The sequence below is a fragment of the Sciurus vulgaris genome, assembly GCF_902686455.1.
Source record: "Sciurus vulgaris genome assembly, chromosome: 10".
Lineage (NCBI taxonomy): Eukaryota > Metazoa > Chordata > Mammalia > Rodentia > Sciuridae > Sciurus > Sciurus vulgaris.
Window position 1 is genome coordinate 32277806 of NC_136470.1, and position 19996 is coordinate 32297801.

The 19996-nt window shown below is 35.8% G+C and overlaps 1 protein-coding gene across 1 annotated transcript in view; it reads right to left on the bottom strand.

Moving 5' to 3' along the window:
• ROBO1 (roundabout guidance receptor 1) overlaps positions 1–19996 on the bottom strand; it is a 374240-nt gene that overhangs the window by 29572 nt on the left and 324672 nt on the right. The window contains exons 18-23 of the mRNA XM_079154970.1: positions 18434–18460; positions 16990–17032; positions 10048–10202; positions 7163–7498; positions 5265–5372; positions 2540–2684 (exon numbers count right to left, since the gene is read on the bottom strand). Of these exons, the coding sequence (XP_079011096.1) occupies positions 2540–2684; positions 5265–5372; positions 7163–7498; positions 10048–10202; positions 16990–17032; positions 18434–18460 (814 nt within the window). The remainder of the gene's footprint in view (positions 1–2539; positions 2685–5264; positions 5373–7162; positions 7499–10047; positions 10203–16989; positions 17033–18433; positions 18461–19996) is intronic.

Here is a 19996-nt window from a genome sequence, read left to right on the forward strand (position 1 = left end):
ATTCACATTTTTTCCTTTTCTCTTACCTCAGGAATATGTTTATTGATTAAAATGGCAAAGCTATATTGTATTATATAAACCGTGTTTTTATTACTGCTCTTTCTTATTCATTCTTTATCACCTGCCTTGCTTACTTTACCTAAGGAAAGTTGATGCTCAAATAATGTGGTTGCTTTTTATCTTTTTTTTTTTAACTTTCCTAATCCTACTATCTCAATTTTTGTAACTCCTTCTTATGTTTCCTTTGTTATCAAGTAGCCCCGCAATTTGCTCACTCATCCAAATTAGTCATCTTGTAGAGAACTATCCCTTTCTCCTCCTCCTTAACCTATCCCACAATTTATTTCTATTCTACCTATAAGGACTGTCTACAATCTGTCATCTGTTCAGGACCCACTGCCTTAATCTTTTAATTGACCTCTTTGCCGCCAGTCACTCCTTGTTTCACCATGGTCACACTGTCCAAAATTGCTTTACTATAATGCAAGTCACTGTCAGGTCATTCATTTGCTCCAAGTAATAAATGGCTCTCTAATTGCTTAGAGAATAAAATTAAAGTGATGCAGCAAGGCACTTGGGTATCTGCATAACTGGCTTACATTTGCCTTCCCCGCTTCCTCATCCCTGCCACGTTAGTTCTGCAAGAGTCCACATCTCTGCGTGGTCCCAATATTCATAAAATCCCTCCTCTTAATTGAGAACTTTCTCATTTTTCAAGGTGAAAAACATCTATCAGCAGATCAGATTCATTCTTCCCAGGTAAAACCAATCTTTTTCTTTGGTGTGAAGTTGTATCTCCTTCAGTAACATTTTTGTGGTCATCTTCACACATACACAAAGATGCCAAAAATTTGAACCACCTGACATGCAAGTCCCCAGCAGAAGTAAGACAAGATAACATACACTTTCTTGTGTCAACTCTCACATTATAAAAAAGCATCCTTGAAACAACTGCTTTAGGGCCACACTGTTTGAAATTTTCTTTCTTCATAACAGTGATTTCCCTGTTAAAAACGGCACCCAGAGGAAGTACGAACATGCAGTCTGGCATTCCTAACTTAAGAGGGTTGCAATGTGCCTAACAGGAAATGTATCTCTAACAGATATATTTTCTCAGAAATGACATGGTACTATTAGCTTTATTAATAATATGTATATTATTATTTTATATATATATATATATATATATATATATATGGGCTCTTTAAACAAAACACACATGAAATAAGGTCTCAGATCAATAAAAATGTTGTGACCTCAGGCTTGAAGAACCTAACCTTGCATTTCCTTAGAGAAAAATGGTTCCACATTCGCTAATTCAGTGTTCACAGCCACTTTACAAGACATAACTACTATGGATAATGAGAATTGCTGTTAATATTATTGTAAAGGAATTTTACTTGAAAATACAATTCTATTTAAAAATGATTGGAAAAGAGAAGTACAAGGTTTTGTTTCCTGGGCATGGCTGGGACTGCAAAATACTTTTTATGAAGAATTAAAAAACAAAGTCTTTATTTCTATAATAGTCACTGAAAAGACTACTCAGGTAGATTTCATTTTTTTGTGGTTAATTCTGTAAGTCAAGGGAATTCTCCTCCTTTATTCTCACTACTAAAGCAGCTGTTTGGTTTTGTTTGAGGTATCGTGTCCAATTATAAAGATTCTGGAGTAAGGAAGAAGCACACTAACTTTCTAATTTTCTCCTTGTGGATTATTTATTCTTCTTAAATGCTTCTGAGAAACAATTCTAAGAAGTTTAAACTCCTACAAGCAATTTTCAGCATAATGTGATAATATCTAAGAAAAATGTAGTCTCCATAAATTATGGTATGTAAATCCAAATAATTATTTTATGACAATGATGTGTCAAAGAAATTCTAATACAGTCATGTATCACTTATCTACAGGAACATGTTCTGAGAAAAGCCTTGTTTGAGGATTTCATCATTGTCTGAACATCATGGAGTGAAGCTAGACAAACCTCCAGGGCATTGGACAGTACACACCCAGGCTAAATAATATGCCTATTGCTCCTAGGTTATGAACCTGTACGTCATCATACTTAATACTGAAGGCGACGGTAACACCAGGGTAAGTAGTCATGCATCTAGACACATCTAAGTATGGAAAAGGTACAGTACATATATTAGACAGTGGGAATTTTTCAACTCCATTTTAATATGATGGGAACAGCATCATATATGTGGTCTAACATTGACTGAAATGACCTTATGCAATGCACAACTATTTTGAAAATCACAAAATCATACATGATATTTTATACACATGAACTCATAATTTCCTGTGTGCTTGTGTGCATGTCTGTGTGTAATTCTCAATTCTTGAAGAAGCTTCCTCAGCACTAATTCTTTTATGGGTATCCTTGAGGAGGGTTTTAACATGCTGTTGATCAACATTGTATTATTCAGAGATAACTGTGTGGACTTCAAGAGTCGGTCTCCTCTTGGCATCAACAACTACTTGGGTGGATTTAAGCAAGCATATTATACCATTCCATAGGTGATGGTCTTCCTACCTTTCATCTACAGAAATACTGTACTCTTCACTGTTTCCATGGGGAGGAGGATGTGCCGGAGGAGGAGGAAGCAGGTCTGCCCAGTTCATGCCACCCTGTTTTGGAACCTTGGGTGTCCGTGCCCCTTTCTTGTGCCCTTGACTGCCTAGAGAAGAAATGAGGTACAACTCTTTTATTTCTAGCCTTTAAATTTTTTTTTCCGTTATCCATGAGTTAATTATTTTCTGTGAATATAATCTTATAATTTATATAGGTATATAGAGATAAACACACTTTTCTTCATTAATTTTAAACAGAACTTTACAGAAGCAAAGAATTGCCAAGTTTAATGATAGAACACATAGCAAAAAAAGCAATAAAACCATAAATGAATTTTACAAGTCATATCATTATTAGTGATCTTCCTACAGTAATTAATTGCATTATGGATTATCAGCTAAAACAAATGAGCTGTAGACATATTTTCTGGAGTGCCTTTCTATTATTTAATTGCTGAAACCTAAAATACAATATGATACAGATACGATCTATTAGAGTTCCACTGTTGCATTAAATCACGGAATATATATAATTTGTACTTGTCCATTGAAATGTTTTAGGCACAATGAAATTACTAGTTTTCTTCAGAAAGGTAGGTACAGATGAAAATAACTGCTGGGAGAACTAATGTAACTAATGACAAAAGAAGCCAAAAAAATGCTTTTAAAAGGGATGACATGTTCTCAGCCACTGTTTCTATAAAATTATGGCTTATAATAAAATAATGTTGCTGAACATTAATAGTTTGAAATAATCTAATTTTTGTTGTACTATGGTTTTCCAATTTTAAATCTGGTGTATTCTTTGAACTCTGGCAGATGTATGCACATTCCGTTTTTAAAACCTTCAGGTTAAAAGGTATTTGGAGATAAAATACTCCCCCTCACTAGGATATATTTTAGATTCATATGTATATTATACAAAATGACTTTGTAATTACTTTTTCTCATATGGTCCTTTAATATCAGTGAATTGTCTTGGTCATTTTTTTTTTTTTTTTAACCATAACTGAAACAGCTACATGTCACCCCACAAATCACGCAGGTCTTGGCTTACTCAGTGAGCCTTATTTTTTTTAAGACACTTGGGAATTTCCTAATGGGAGTGTTTGTTATGCCAGATGTTCTTTCCCTGCTATGATACAACACCAAGTGTGGGCTGAGGAACAGGCTGTTACTAATAAACTATGACTCCAGCCCTGAGCCTGGGTGTCTCTGTCCTCTCTCCACCCCTCAGTTGTATATTGGGGGGCAACTGTGCATGTGTGGCAGAGTCAACATTGGCCAGCATCTTCCTCTTGATTTCCTGAGACACATGCCCGGTAGCAACTCCATCTGACCGAGTGGCTTGACCTCATGTACGTGCTTTGCTTGCTGCCTACCTTCACTAGATCTCACTCCTTTATAATCTTGTCACCAACTATCCAGAGAAAAACAACCGATGAATAGCAGCATGGCATTCATGGTTTTGGTGTCTAAGAGGAGGGATGGAGAAGGTCAATTGAAAATTAATAGTATCATGGTTTGATATGATTTTCTCTGTAAGTAACTAAGAATTCAAAGATGAAATGACATGCAACAATCAAATATCTAAATATTTCATATGTTTTTTCCAAAAGTAGATCTTTGAAATTTTTAAGTCAGGTTACTTAATTTAAAAATGAAAAAAGGTTATTTAATAATATTTTTTATAGTCAATGAAAATTAATATACAGTGAAATCTAAAAAAAAAAAAATCTACAAAGATAAAGGGTCATTTCTAAGCTCCTTTAAAAAGGAACAATTTCAACACAGGTTAGAAAATGTGAAACCAGCATACTTAAGCTAAAAAAAGACAGCAAAATTTAATGCGATATTCTTTACAGAAGGAGGTAGAGACACTTGGCTAAAAGAACTTAGCAAAGACTTTAATCCAGTTGCTGGGAGGTGACATTTCTACCCTCTCCAGCAGATACATGCTCCATTCAAGATCAATTAGTTTGTTCTCATTGTGGTGTGACTTGCCACATGTTAGTTCTAATAATGAACCACCTTTAATTAGAAAAACAGGACTTAAGTACCAGCAAGCTTCCATCTGCAACCCCTATCAGGAAAACAGCTGGTAAACAGCTGCCCCAGCATGCAGACCACAGGGAGGAGCCTCAGTATAATTTTTGAGGCATGGACAAATTGAGGCTGGGAGGTTGCTTTATGAGGCTCCCGAACAAGAACTGAGTGATCACACAGAAAGTATAAACTGAGACAGTACCTAGATCTCAGGTTGTCTTGCAGGCTTTTATTCTGTTGACATGTTCTTAAATGTTACTTGCTTTAATAGCCTTGTTTCAAATGGTAACAGATTTATCATATTAACTACATGTGCAACATTTTTAGTTTTATTTTGGAAAAGGGAGAAAAAAGTTTTAGCTGCCTTTAAAGTTTAGTTCATACTTTTGATTTACTGAAGTTCATTATCATGGAGGAAAAAAGGGAGCTTAGTGTTTGGTACCAAATGGAAAATAAAATGGCCTACTGAGAGGATAGTCCCTTAAATTGAAGAGACAAGACTCATGTCTGGGATTCAGATGATAAAAAGAGATTAGATGAAAATGATATAAAGTGATTCAATACATCAGTCCATCAATTCATAATCTTGGAATGTACCATCTTGTAAAAAGAGAGGTTGATGTTTCCTGGGATCCCCTTACCAGATGTACTGCTGCCCCGATCCGAACTGTTGTAGGATCCTCCCGTATTCTGGTCATATGATTGATTGTATGGAATCGTTGGAGGAACTGTGTCATTTGCTCGATAATCTAGATGTTTCAGATGAAAAAGAAATAAATTTATTTTTTCTTTGTGATTTCACATCTCTATCTAAACTAATTGCCTGGTTTTTTCCTTTATTTTTATATTCAAATTGTCAGGATAAAAAAAGGCTTGTACTCCAAATGGATATCTACATATCCACTTAAAGATAAAGGAATAGAGACTGGGGATGTAGCTAAGTGGTAAAGCACACACTTAGCATGCATGAGACTTGGGGTTCAGTCAACAGTACCCCCCCCAAACACGTATATACATGTGGATATGGTAACAAAATAATTCTAACAAAAAGAAATCATAAAATGCCATGTCTGCAAATCATAAAACATAACATAATAAAATTAAAATAAAAATAAAACTTGTCAACAAGATTGTATCTAATAAAAATATATCCCTGATAAGAAAATAAAATATCTAATATGCCCTAGAAATGCTTCTCCTTATTTAGGCAAAGGTGAAAATCCAGATGATAAGCTTGCCACTGGAATGTAGTCAGTAATAATCTGTCAGCCTAGTTGCATTCCAGGGTCTTTATTACACTCTGACATACCAAATCTGCTTACAAGCAGTACAAACAATAAATCAGAGTTCTGAAATGTTTGTACAGAGGACTGTCAGAGCTTTCTGAGGTCCAGAGTAAAACCAAACACTATGGAAAAATAATGCAATGGTTTGAATCCCCACAGTAAACTCCACAGCTGCAGAATCTGCCCTCATCTTTGTCAGTCTTTATCATCAATATATGCAGGAGTCTTAATAAATATTTATTAAATTGGATCATTATACCAGTTAAGTACCATCTTAAACTTGGGAAAAGGCTAGATGACTTTATTATCAAATTACAACATGACATGAACTTAATCTAATGAAATGTTTAAATTATCGTGTTATACTCTCCAGCTGTACAAAGTTTTATTTTTGAAGAAAATGCACTCAGGCCTAAGAAAATAAATCCATACCTCTAATTATCTAGTATAAAATGCATTCTTTACCAGGATACTTGCACAACATTGCCCCATCTATTCAAATTAGAGCAATCTAGTTACACCTAGAGGTATAACTTTGCAAATCATTTTATTAAAGCCCTAGCCTAAAGAACTACTAAGAAATCAAGTGCCTATCTCTTTCAACCCACATGCCTTACAATACAAAGACATTCCCCTCAGGCCATAAAATACTATTCTACTGCTTCAAGTTAATATTAAACTCCATTTATTTTAGGTTCTATACTGGCAGACTTCAATAAGGTCAACCAAAGAAATTTAGGTTCTAAAATTATATACATCATAGCAATCTCAGGAACCACAGAAGGTCTGAGAAATACAACAAATTGAACCACTTCTCCAGTTCAAGTTTAATTTAATTATTTTTCTTCAGTTTGATATAAAAAGGCCATTCGTTCCTATGACCATGTAGAAGCAATTATCTTCCATCCTCAAGTGGAAAGAGTGGAATAGTCTATTTATTGAAAATGTGAGGTATTGTGACAGTTGTACATCTGCCTTATGAATAAAAGATTGTATGTCCTCAGCAATTCTGCACCCACTTTATCTCAACACCATTGAAAATACTTATATATTATTATAAAATCAATTTTCCAAGCTTATTGTTGTGCTAATTAACTCTTTGACATTGGAAATTTTGAAACCAAAGAAAGAAGAAAATCACAGTAACCAAAGGAAAGATGTGACCTGCTAGTCACAGACAGGTGTTGACATCTAGTGCCGAGGAGCAAAGAGTGTCGATACTGAAGAGTAGGAATAAGGGCAAAGCTGTTTACCTTTGTTCAGTTTGTTTTGCTCCATGATGTTATACTGAATTGGTGCCACTTCTTGTTTCTGCTGACCAGGTGGTTTCCAGTGCTTCTCGCTGGAGTCCCCGCTGCCATTGTTCATGTTATTGCTGAGGTTGGACTGGATGAGCTGGGTAGTGGCATAAGGAGTGGGCTGCCCTGATGGATTGACAAAACGCCCGTCCTTCAGATTTGGGCTATTGAAGGTTTTCATCTCATTGATTTTGTTACTAAGATCCACATCACCATAAACAGTTGACTCAGGGAGCATCAGATTTGTTTGTTTGTTATCCAGTTGGTTGTTATAATTTGCTATACAATCAGCTACGTGCAATGGAGAGGAAAAGGAAAAAGTCATTCTGCATAGTTATTCGTTTTAAATTTCCTTCTAAGAAGCTTTGTGAGTCACAGTAAAATTGGGATGTAAATGGGTTTAAATTAGATCAACAGAAAGGGCCCCATACTCATATGGACTTTCTAAAGGAAACCAAACTTGAGGGAATAAGAGCATCCACAGAATTCATGTAGAGATGACATAATTTTAAAATTTCTGCCAGTGCTGTGTGCTAAATAATTCATCTAATTTAAAATAGGAATTTCCTTTAACAACCCTCTTAACAAGAACTCCACTAGAATAATACATACATGAATCTTTATATGGCAACTTTAAATTTTCTAGTCTTGGGTTAATGAACTATTTGAAGCTACAGAACAAAGCACATAAGAATCCAAAGGGGGAAAATGTATCCACAGGTCAAAGTACCTGAGATTCCAATGTTTTATAAGGTACTTCTCCTCAAAAGATAAGATGAGCAGGGGTAAGGTGACAGTCAATAGTACTCAGGAGAATTTTATTAGTTCCTATATTGGTCATATAGGATACTCATTATTGGAGAAAGATGCTACATAAACACTTTTTCATGGTTTCATAATGACACCACAAGTGTAAAATGACAATAATGACAACAAAATGAATCACACTAACCAGTCATTTAATCAAATAAAGCCTGAAATAATTTCTAGTATGTCTAATATCTCATTTCCACTCTGATCCTCCCTTTATTAAAATATTCAGAAATTAAATACTGATTATATACATACATAGATAGGTTGATTGATTGATTTAAGGTCTGCAATGGAAAATATTAAAACAGCAGGAATAACTAAAGTCATAAAGATAAACATTTTAAGTTAAAAAAAGGTACCACAGAAAATCAGCATGATTTTATTCAGGTTCTGTAAAAGTGGCACTATCACCAACAGGTCTCTTCAAGGATTGTTTTCAAAATAAAAAAAAAAGAGAATTGGTTTCAACTGAATATCTTAATAAATGAAAATGAACATGCTTGCTACTAATGATGTAAATATGAATATAATCTGAAGAAAAATTTGTGACTTCTCTATGTTACTAATTTCAGCTACTTAATTCAACCATACATGAGCCAGGAGCAGGGATATTTGGTACATCTGGATTTCAGGAATTCTCATATCTAATTTCTAGGAATTGTTTTGTTTAATAACGGTTAAGAAATACTACAAAGGCAATATGCTCATTTTGCTTTGCCAGCCTTTCTATATGAGTGTTATCCAATAGGTCTTCTAAAGGTGTTGGATTTGTCCTAACCTCCAGCGTCCAATACAGCAGCCACCGGCCACATGTGGCTATGGAGAACTTGAAATGTGGGTAGTGACAATGAGGAACTGAATTTCAAATTGTATTTTATTTAATTAATCTGAATTTAAGTAGCCATCTGTGGCCAGTAACTACCATGTTGGATAAGGCAGTTCTACATATCAATTCCATTGGATGTCACCTTCTTCTCTGTCCCTCAGCACAGTTTTCCATATATGGTTACATGATTATATGTCTAGACAGCAGAACATGCTTCTCTGGAGGACACACACTGGTTGCATGGATGGTCACATCCATGTCTAATAATGGAGACAGAGGATTGTTTTCAGGGTAGACATTTCGATGGCTCTATGATTTGTTCTTTATAATTTATTACATCTTTACTTACATGTCATCATCTCATTCCCTTTTCCTTAATTCCATGTATTATTTTACTTTCATAGTCATCTCTTTTGATTCTTTACAATTATTTAAATGTTTCCTACATTATTAATAATGGGACTTTTGTTTCATAAGAAATTATCTGTAATTTTCCTCCTTCTTTAGATCTTGTATACTCTGTATCCACATGTTTTATTGTGATGTTTTAACATGAAGTTTTAGCAAAGTAATTTACTCACCAATGTTTTAGAACCAAAATATGCAGTAGATACAAACTATAAATGTATGCATATGCAGCTGCAATGTGTGTGTGTGTGTGTGTGTTTCTGTGTCCTCAGGATTTACACCTAAACTATAACATCTGATTTAAAATTTAAGTTAATTTTCATTTAAAATTGTTTGTTATTACTCTTTCACAAATATTGTATCTAATACTGTCAAAAATTAGGTCCACTCAAACTATGGATTTATTGGCCTTTTGATCTCTGTGATTTATTCCTAAAATCATGCATATAATTAAATATAATAAATAATTTAATTATTGCCATTAAGTGTATCATTATACACATTCTTATAAAAATAAATGATTGTGCATGACTTTGTTTTCCTTACTTGCTATCTATGCCAGAGCTTGTATTCTTCATTCTCTGGGGAAATGTTCTAGGGGGAGGGTGAAATATGAAAGTTCAGAAATGGAGAAAATGCTTCAATCAGGCTAGTTTGCTACACAGTGTTCAACATTTCATGAAAACGTGGATCAAAGTTTCCTTCCCCAGGTGGGCAGAGGGGAAGGAAACTCAGCTCCTCTGGCTGACTCTCCTAAGGCCAGTGCACGTCCCGCTCTCTCCGAGTCCCTAACCTGGGCGGCTGTAGGTGGTCAGGTTGCTGTCGCTGTTCCCATTGCCTGCAGTGCAGCAGTTGATGGAGCAGTCATTGTGGCTGTTGCCAGTATTAGGCCACGTGTCTGCGAGCCAGGGCTGTGTGGCAGGTTCACTGATGTTGAGAAGTCCTGGCCTAAAGAAATATATAGGTAAGACTAAATGTTACATGGACAGAAAATGATATTTCCTATTCAGAATTCCAGCAAATATTTGATTTCATTGTTCTCACAACAATTTGGTGCATTCGACTGACTATTGTTATTCCTTTTATTTACAGAAAGGTAACTATCATATAATGTTCTGGATATATCTCAGTGCACAGAGCCATCCATCTGTGAAGTGGTACTGCTATACTTCAGACTTAAAATCTTTTACTGTTTATAATGTTCTATTCTGCCTTCAGTCATAGTGATTGAAAATCAAACATGGAATCTGAAAACACAGATACATATATTTTTGAGTCTTTCAGTACCTAAAAAATATTCTAGCTAAATCCATTTGCATTTCTTCATTTCTGACCCATTAAAAAATTGCAACTCGTCTCACAACTTCATTAAAAAATGGAACAATTTCCTTTACTGAGACCATGAACCCTTCACATTAGGCAGATTTACCTATTTTTCTTCCAAATCATGTTTAAGAAATAGTGGGTGTGGGCTGGCGTGACATTTTGCACAGAGCTACACTGATGTTTCAGTGAACAGTTCTGTGAGCCTGTCAACATTTTCTGATGGCGACAATGTAAAATGCCATAAGTTCCTAAATAAACAAAGAAAAGCTACTGAATGAAATCCGGTAAAACAAAGATGTCGACTAAAAGAAATATTAGCACTCATGTTTTTTTTGGCACAACAGATGTTAATCCTCTTTCACCAAGCGCTGGAGAGGCCAAGTGCATCGGGAGTTATTAATGGGAGCCCTGGACCACCAGTGCCAGAGACTCAAACTGGAGTCCAAGAGCAGCATTCTTCATGTCCGTTTTCAACATTCACTCCATGTGATAACTCAGCAAAAGAGGCGATGATGTATGATGTGCTGTCCAATCCTCAATAAACAGTCTGGCGCTACAGACTATGCAAAGATTTTCTTTGTGGTTTCATTTTCTTTGTTAAAATGCAATAACCAGGCTTCTCATTTACTTGGGAAGCAAGGACCTGACATTGCCTTCTAAATGGTCCCTATTTTGCCACAGAGAAACATATTTTTGCAAATGATGATTATTTGTAATTCACTTCGAATAAAGAATATGGATTTACAATCACTATAATTGTGTCTATATATGTATATATTTATACAATTAAGGATGTACGTTTCCTCTTTGTTTACAATGTGAGAAGCAGTTTTTAATTCTGTACATGTATTAATTTATTAATCATCACGACCATTTTACAGGTGGGGAATGCTTATGTCCAAGTTTTACAGATGAAGAAATGGGACACCGGAGAGAAATCAAGGACCTGTGCATACTATATGGAGAGAGTGAGGGGCTGAGTAGGGATTCCAACACAAGCTGTGGCCCTGGAGTTCACACTGTGTTCTAGGATGCCATAAACACATACACTGGAGCTTCAGGGAATTCCCTGAAGCTCTCAAACGCTCTTAATGAAGAATGAAGAAAATATCCAAAGGCCCAAAATTCAGGACAAAGCTGCTAAAACTGAACTATTAAAATTGGTAATAAAAATATGTTTTGAAGCCTGGTGTGGTGGCATACACTTGTAATCCCAGCCACTCAGAAGACTGAGGCAGGAGGATAGCAATTCTGAGGCCAGCCTAGGCAAAATTAAAAAATTAAAAAGATCTGGGGATGTAGTTCAGAGGTAAAGTACCCCTGGATTCAATTCCCAATGCCAGATAAACAATTGAAGGGAATTGTTGCCAAACTGTTGAAACTTCAAACATTTAAATGCAAGCCATTTCCACAGATACCTAGTGTCTATGAAATAGATGTTTGTTATAAAACTTCTGCATGGAGTAATCTTTAGGTTTCCTACTTCATTCCTCCTTAAAGTTGTACCATAAATGATAGACATTATTAAAAATAACGTAATTAATAAGTTATTAAAATAATAAGTTATTAAAAATAAACTGTAGAAGTTATTAAAAATAAAACTCCCATTTTCAACACTGCAGAGATGATAAGTCTGAAGTAGGGGCCAAGTAGAAATTTTCCACAGCCTAACTTACATGTTTCAATAGAAACAGACAATATTTTAAAACTATTATGATTTCCTATGTGGGTGTGTGAGTAGGAGGGTGGTAATCTTTTTACAGTGAATACTTTGATATCATCACAGGCTTAGAGAATTTTTCATATATGGGTGATTTCCAATAGGAAGTAGGATTAACAACTCACATCCTGCTTTCTGTTTAGACTTGAGTTTGGAATGCTAATTATTTATGGAGAAAGGTGAGCCATGGTCACTGTCCCATGATGAATCTTAAAGTGCCGTGTGTGTGTGTGTGTGTGTGTGTGTGTGTGTGTGTGTGTGTGTGTCAGAGGCCTTGGAGGAAGACGAGGCCACTTGCAGCTATTCTGACAAGGGTGTGAGGGGTCTTTTTAAACTAACAGCTTCACAGGCTACCTTTATTCATTAAAACTTAGTGTGTATCAAACTACAACAAATATAAAGCAGAAGCAAAACATGTGTGGGCTACAGTGGTTAACATGGGTCTTAAACATCATTATGGAGTGTTACCTATTAAGGGGACAGACCTAGGCCATGAGGGGAAAGAGGGCAAATGTGTACTAATAATTGTGAGGCAATTACCTTCAATTCCTCCTCTCCTGCTACTTGACACATTTCAATCACTCACTCCAAGAGAACCTGTTTGAACTTTAAACCACAAAATACAGGACTATGGAGTACAAGAGCTTGGGAAAATGGCGGAGGGGCCTGACAGGAAGTGTTGTCAGGCTGTGAGTCATGTCCTCCCCACTGCCAGGTTTCCCCAATGGGCTGCCAATGTTCAAAGAGCAGCAAGACTGGAGCTCCATTTCTTTCCTCCCTCTTCTAGAAAGGACAGGAAACATGGTACTGGCTTCACTACCAGGTTATCTTCACTAGTTCACTCCTTGTTTAGGGATTTCTCTAATTTTTCCTGGTTGAAGCTGTGGTTTGAATTTTAAGTAGGGTTTTTGGAAGAGGCAACTGGAATTTTCCAGGGAAGGAAAAAAAATTCATAAGGGCAGCTCCTTAGCAAATCTGTGTTCCTCTCCTGTATTACCACAAAAGTTCTTTGCCATTTTCAAGTTGAGCAGAGTTCTCCTGGCTTACTGTTATTCTGGCTCTCTCTTTTCTGAGAATAACCAAATTACAGTTTGGAGAACTAGAAGAGAATTCCAGAAAACGTCCTCATTTATTAGAGGAAACAATCCAGCACCACATAATTTCCTTAAAGTCATCAAGAAATGAATTCAGGTCTTCTGACATTCACTTATTAAAAAACTCATTCATTCTTTTCTCAGGTACTTGTAAATGATTCAAAGTTCATGTAATTATTGAATTTATTGGTATCCTTCAATGAACTACATTTATTATATTATTAAAAAAAATAAATGTTTATTAATAAGCCACATATTCTCTGTAATCCAGGATCTCATATTCTCTTGTCAGAAGCAATTGTATCTACCAAGGGAGGCAAACTCTTCTGTAAAGGACCAAACGGAAACCACTGAAATCTTTGTAGGCCATTTAATTTCTGCTATAACCACTTGATTTCTTTTTGCAGGAATAGACAGTACATACACAAATGAGCCTGTCTATATTCTTACAAAACTTTATTTACAAAAACAGGTAGCAGGCTATGCTCAGCACAAAAGCTATGATTTGGTTATTCTTGGTACAAAGTGATGGAATTACAAAGAAAAGCTAATGCACTGCTTCCTGTTGGGTGCTTAATTGTGATAGTTGCACAGTACAGATTTTGTGGAGGGTATGGCAGGTGAAATCTGATACACTAACTAGGGGTGATGGGTGGGAAGACATTATTAGGCTATGTATAAGCAATGTGCAATGTAGCAAGGATACAGGAGATGAAATACTGGTGAATGGAAGATAGATTGGCACAAGGGATTGTAGAGTACAGCACATGGAAGTGAAAAAATGCAACTGAAAAGTCCTAGACTTTGTGGACTTCACATGCTATGCCACAGTTGGACTTGATAATGTAAACATGGCAAGTCCTACTGAAGGTGAGATTTTTCAGCAGCTTAGGGACATACATGATTAGTAGGGATTTCGAAAGATCATTATGGCTCCATTGGACAGAGGATTAGTAGAAAACAGTGCTAATGAAACTGGATGAACTTAGGATAGCTGGGAGCTCCTAGTTTGGGCAAGGGAGAATAGGTTCTTAAAAAGAAAGAGTATCAGTGATAATGAAGGAATAAAAAAATAGGATCCGTAGAACACAGTAAAGGTTACAGGAGGTAAAAGAGGATGACCAATAGATCTTAGCTTAGGTGGCATTAGCCAAGAGAGGTAGCAAGTTCATTGAGGACTCAGGAAGTCTGCAATGCATGAGGGAAACCAAGACATAAGAGCTGGATGTGAGCAAAGCCCGAGCAGCTATTCACTATTCAGTCTCTTCTCCAGTGATCACAAAACACATGTTACAGTTTGGATGGCAACATCCTACAAAAGCTCATGTGTTGAAGACTGGTCCCCATGAAGCGAGGTAAAGAGGTTGGGCTTTTAGGCAAAGATTGGATCATAAGGGCTCTGACCTCATCAGTGGCTGAGTTCATTTGGTCAGTGGATTAATCCATTGATAACTTGGCAGACTACTGGGAAGTGGGACCTAGTCAGAGGAAGTAAGTCATTAGGGCATGATCAAGAGTTGACTTTGTCTTTGGTCCTTTCCTCAACCCTCACTCCTCTGCTTCCCAGCTGCCATGAATTGAGCAGAGGAACTTGATCATAGCAACAGAAAGCTCCCCACCCCCACCCACATGTAGATTCATCACAGCTAGAAAAGAGGCCTCTTCTTAATGTACCCATGTACACTTTCTCATTCTAATTGATATTTTTCCATGGTACTTATCAACTACTGTTGATACTGTATAGTTGACCTTTTAAAAAATGTTTGTTATCCATCTTCTATCTCTCCCTCCATAATGAAATATCCACAAGGTCAGGAATTTTATCCACTTTGCTCACTGACGCATTCCAAGCAGCTAACACAGTGCCTGCCTTGTAGTAGGTGTTCATTATAGTTAATGAATAAATACATTTAAAATTGTGTATGTAATTGTCATCTTGAGCACCAACTCAAAAATTTTCATTTAACTATTGCCTCTGTACCATTCCAGCATCTTCTATCATTTCATTCAGAAAAATGATCATTTCTATTTCGCATTTGAAATAAATCAATTTCACTGCCAGGATTCTTATTTTCAGTTGAAAAAACACTAAGTCTTCATTATTAGTGAGCTTTCCAAATAGAGTTCAGGAACTTTACAATTCTTCATTCCTGTCCTAGCAACTACCACTTGCCACCTATGCATTCTTGTCACTGTCTCCCATGTGAACAATTTGGTCTGCCTGCTTTGTAAATTTTTTAGGGAAGGAACTAGGTTAATAGTTTATGTGTGTGCACGTGCGTATAAGCACGTGCACACATGCCCATGCACAGAAGCTAGTGCCAATAAAACTGAAGTCAACAGTCATGAATAGACATACTGAGAGGTGGTTAAATAATCAGGCATTCCAGATTTACCCATAGGAAAATGTTCTTATGGCAGAGGCTCTTTCATGAATGTCTGGGCTGTGACTTACATGGAATTCCCCTGGATACAAAAATGTGCTCTGGTTTAATCCCTGAATCAAGTGGATTAACTCCTCATGAAAACCACCCTAGTATTTGGGTCTTTTGGTGGCTGGCTTTGTTTCACAGTTGTGAAAACAGGAAGTTAGCAGTATCCAGGAAAGGAAAGATTAATGCTTATTGCCACATTTGTACGGCACTAGCTAAAGGTGGTCAATATTTTTTTTTTAAATCGCTCTTTGTTATAAACTAAGTTCATTAATTTTCTTATCAGAAGTTATATTCCTTGGATTCAGGAATAATATCTTACTCATTTTTGACTACCCAGTAGCTAACCATACTATCCAACCATATGAAGGGCACTCTAATAAAGTAATTTATTTTGAATTATAAATTGCTTTTGGTTAGATTGTTTTTCCCCTAATACCTAGATGCTACAGTTTTTGAGAAAAAGAGATATCACCTTATTGTGGAAAATACTGGAACTTGCCTCATGCAATTTACATCCTGTTTCAGTTCCTTTAAGCCGCCTGTCACATTAATTTGTGATTTCTCTGTGAATATATTAAAGTTCACTGAATATTAATTACCTCAAAAATTATAAGTACAGGATTGAGGATTTTTTAATTAAAGGGGGAAAAAGTTCTTTGTTAACAAACTACCTAGATTTCTTTTTTTATTTGTATGTATTTCTCTGCAAATGGAGATATCATCTAAGCTGAATTCATAACAAGAACAAACAAACATAACCTACAACTTCTGAGCAACTGCTGTGTTCAGCAGGTTTTCAAATGAGCACTTTTTCTTTGATAGTATCTGTTAACTAGCTATATTTCTTAATCTTCATAAATGCCACAGCTTAATCACTTTAACTCCTTTTAATCATCTGCTAAATCAGCAGTCTGCTTTTCTTGGTTAACGTGCTCCCTCTGGTGGCCAGTGTCTAAAGTGCAACAGCTCCCATGAGGAACTGTATTTCTGTGTAAATAACTTGATTCAATAGCATAGCTGAATGGCGTCTTTCCGAAAGATTGGAACACATTTTACATTTCAGTTAAACCTTTTGATCAATGAAACTTGCATTGATGAAGAAGACAAGAAGAAATATTTGAAATTCCCCTTAGGATCTACAAAACAAGCAAGATAATTACCTCCCTCCACTGCTCACAGCTTCACCTCCTCTCTGATAAGTTACTAGAATGTTAAAGAAAAAAAAAAGGAACAATTAATAGACATGTTTATATATCAAAAGCTATTACATTCATGAGAATTCTTCATACAATGGAATTTTTTTTTTTCTCCCTTCCTACCCAGAAACACTGTAAAAATTCTTACAGGACACAGCAGTTTTTTAATTCAGCTAATAATTCAAAATTTTTATTGAATTAAATATACATCATTCTTATCTTAGTGCTAACAAAATTGAGAAAAGCAAAAGTAAAACTGCAGCTGACTCTTGTTAAATGTAAGTATTACATATTTGTACATTAGCATTACCATAGATTTCTATTTTGAATTTATTAGATCATATTATTTCATAATTTTATAGGTGTAATCTTAAGTCTTGCCTGTGTAGGTAAATATTACAAAAACCTACTAGATTTTCCCAGAAGATTTTCCCAGTGAGACAAAAAATAAATGTTAAACCCTCCCCCACACAAAGATGTAAAGTTGTGACTATTAATGTGACCAATTTTTTAACCTATTTTTTTGCATCTTTTTGAAACTCATGCCCATTATATTTTCATAATTATATGTTCATAAAATATAGTTTAATGCTTTTCAAATCTTTCTGAGCTTAATAAATTTGGGATATAAAAATATAGCTGTACCACAAAAAAGATTTGCACATAGTTAGGCAAAGGGTTAAGAAGATTAGCTTTTCTGTAAATACAGACACATTTTCTAAGAAGAAATGTATTTTTAAAAGCTGCCAAGTTTCTGCTACTTAGAAAAACTCCAAACTGGGAGTCTGCTTGGGAGAGATAACTGCTCCCAGTGATTCCAATAACTGGATTAAAACTGAGGCGGCATAACTACAGGTACATCTTTTACTAGAGGTGATGTGAAAGAAGAGGATCCACTTTGAAAGAAACTGAATAGAACAGAATATGAGGACTCAGACTTTGGGAAAATGAAAAGTTTTTATCTTTCACATGTGCTGGGTATTTTGGTTACCTTTCAGAATATTGATTCTATGGACAGAGAATTACAAGGCAGAGAGATTTTTGTTGGAAAACCTGAAAGTTTAAGTTAAGGGGGTAAAAAATGCATTGCCAAATATGCAATAATCAATAAGATGATTAGCATGTTAAATCATGCTGAGGCTGGAAACAGTGTGTCTTTTTAATGGGAACACATGCAAACAGAGCTAAGATGCAACGTGGAGAATAAATGAATGCATCAGATGAATGAAAAGCAACACCAACCATTTCTACTTCAAATGCATGCCTGGTGTGAGTAAATGACGTATTGTATTCCGTTTAAGTCCTTTCCCCCCAGTTACTGCTGAAAATGAAATAAAACCAGAAACAAAATAGTACAACACATGCCAAACTAACAAAGGATAGGAGGAGGGTAAGTGCAAATATATACCTGTTGGCGTGAAGGTAAAGGACGGGACTGAAAATCAAAACAAAATATAAACCAGTTATTAAGCTGAAGAGAAAGGGAACATATCACATTAGTATGAATCAAGCAGACAGCTGAACATAAAACAAATGTAAATAACCAAGCCAGTAGGTCTGACACTCTGATAAATGAATAAAACCCAATATGAGGTTAGAAAAAGAAGCTTGTCTCTACAGGTACCATATTGAAGTGTCTGACATTCTAGTACCTGGGGAAGGGAACTGTGCGTTAGCCTGTGAATGACCCTGCATTTAGCAACAAAGATTTAGCTCATGGCTCCAGTACAAACAGGAATCCTCCACTATTAATCATTTCCAAACACTGAATGATGGATTCTTAAACAAGTATTATCAGGTGTATGCTGGAACCTTATCTAGGAATCTGAAAGTAAATGCTTATTAAATGGACTAATAGGTGCACTTAAGTATTTATTATTGGAGGAAAGAGAGGAGAAGAAAAAGGAAGGAAGGAGAAAGGAATGGAAGAAGGGAGGGAGGAAGGAAGGAAGGAAAAACAAAGAGAATCATAAAAATCAAAGCGTTTCTGTAAGAAATGCCTGACGTCTTATGTAAACAGTACAACACGAGATTTTTATCATCGCAAACCTTTCTGAATGGACAGAAAATGTGTGGAGTTTTAAACTTTAATTTCTCGGTCATAGTTTACATTTAGAAGCGTGGTCGGAGTAGGTTGAACATTTTTCTAATGCCACGCTAGAAGCTAAACAATAGAACAATAACACCCCTCTGAGAACCTTCACTCTCTCTGCAGTTATAAATCTTAATCTAATCAATAATGCCTGAAATTGAACTACAGACCTCAAAAGTAGCAGCCTGGCCTCCCCCTCTTTTTCTATCTTCTATTCCTGGTGTGGGATCACACCAGAGCAATTTGCATGTCATTTCATAAAGGGAGGAGACTGACATATTTTCCAATCATTTCCCCTTAATTTAAAGTAAATGCTGCCCTGGATTAAAAAAAAAAAAAAAGCAAAGAAATCTACATCACGACACCACCACACCCTTTAAGGTGAAAACTTGCTTTCTTAAAAAAAATCTTTATGACAAACAAATTGGAATATTGATTACCCTACATGAATCCAAAAGCTGCCAAAATGTATTTTCCACTGTACATTTGAACAATGATAAGAAATTTACTTTAGGATTAGAGCTCAGGGTTTGCAAAGTGGAACATGTAGCGTCGTCTACAACTGTTCCTTCTTACCAAACCACTTCACCTCTGAGCAGACTAGAAAGAACAACAGCAAAACCTTAATGCTGTGCACCCAATTGATACACTGGCCTTCGTCTGCAGCACAGCAGCCCCTGTCTTAAGAACTCCATTGTGTTTTCTTTCAGTTAGATCTTTTCAGAGAGTCAATGTAATTTAGCTACATTCAAAAATCCAGAGCCATAGTAACAAGTCATCATTAAAAAAAAAAAAAAAGGTACATTTGAAACTAAAGTGATTCAAGCAAGAATGGAGTGCCTGAACATTAATTTGCAATCACAAGGACACAGGAAATAT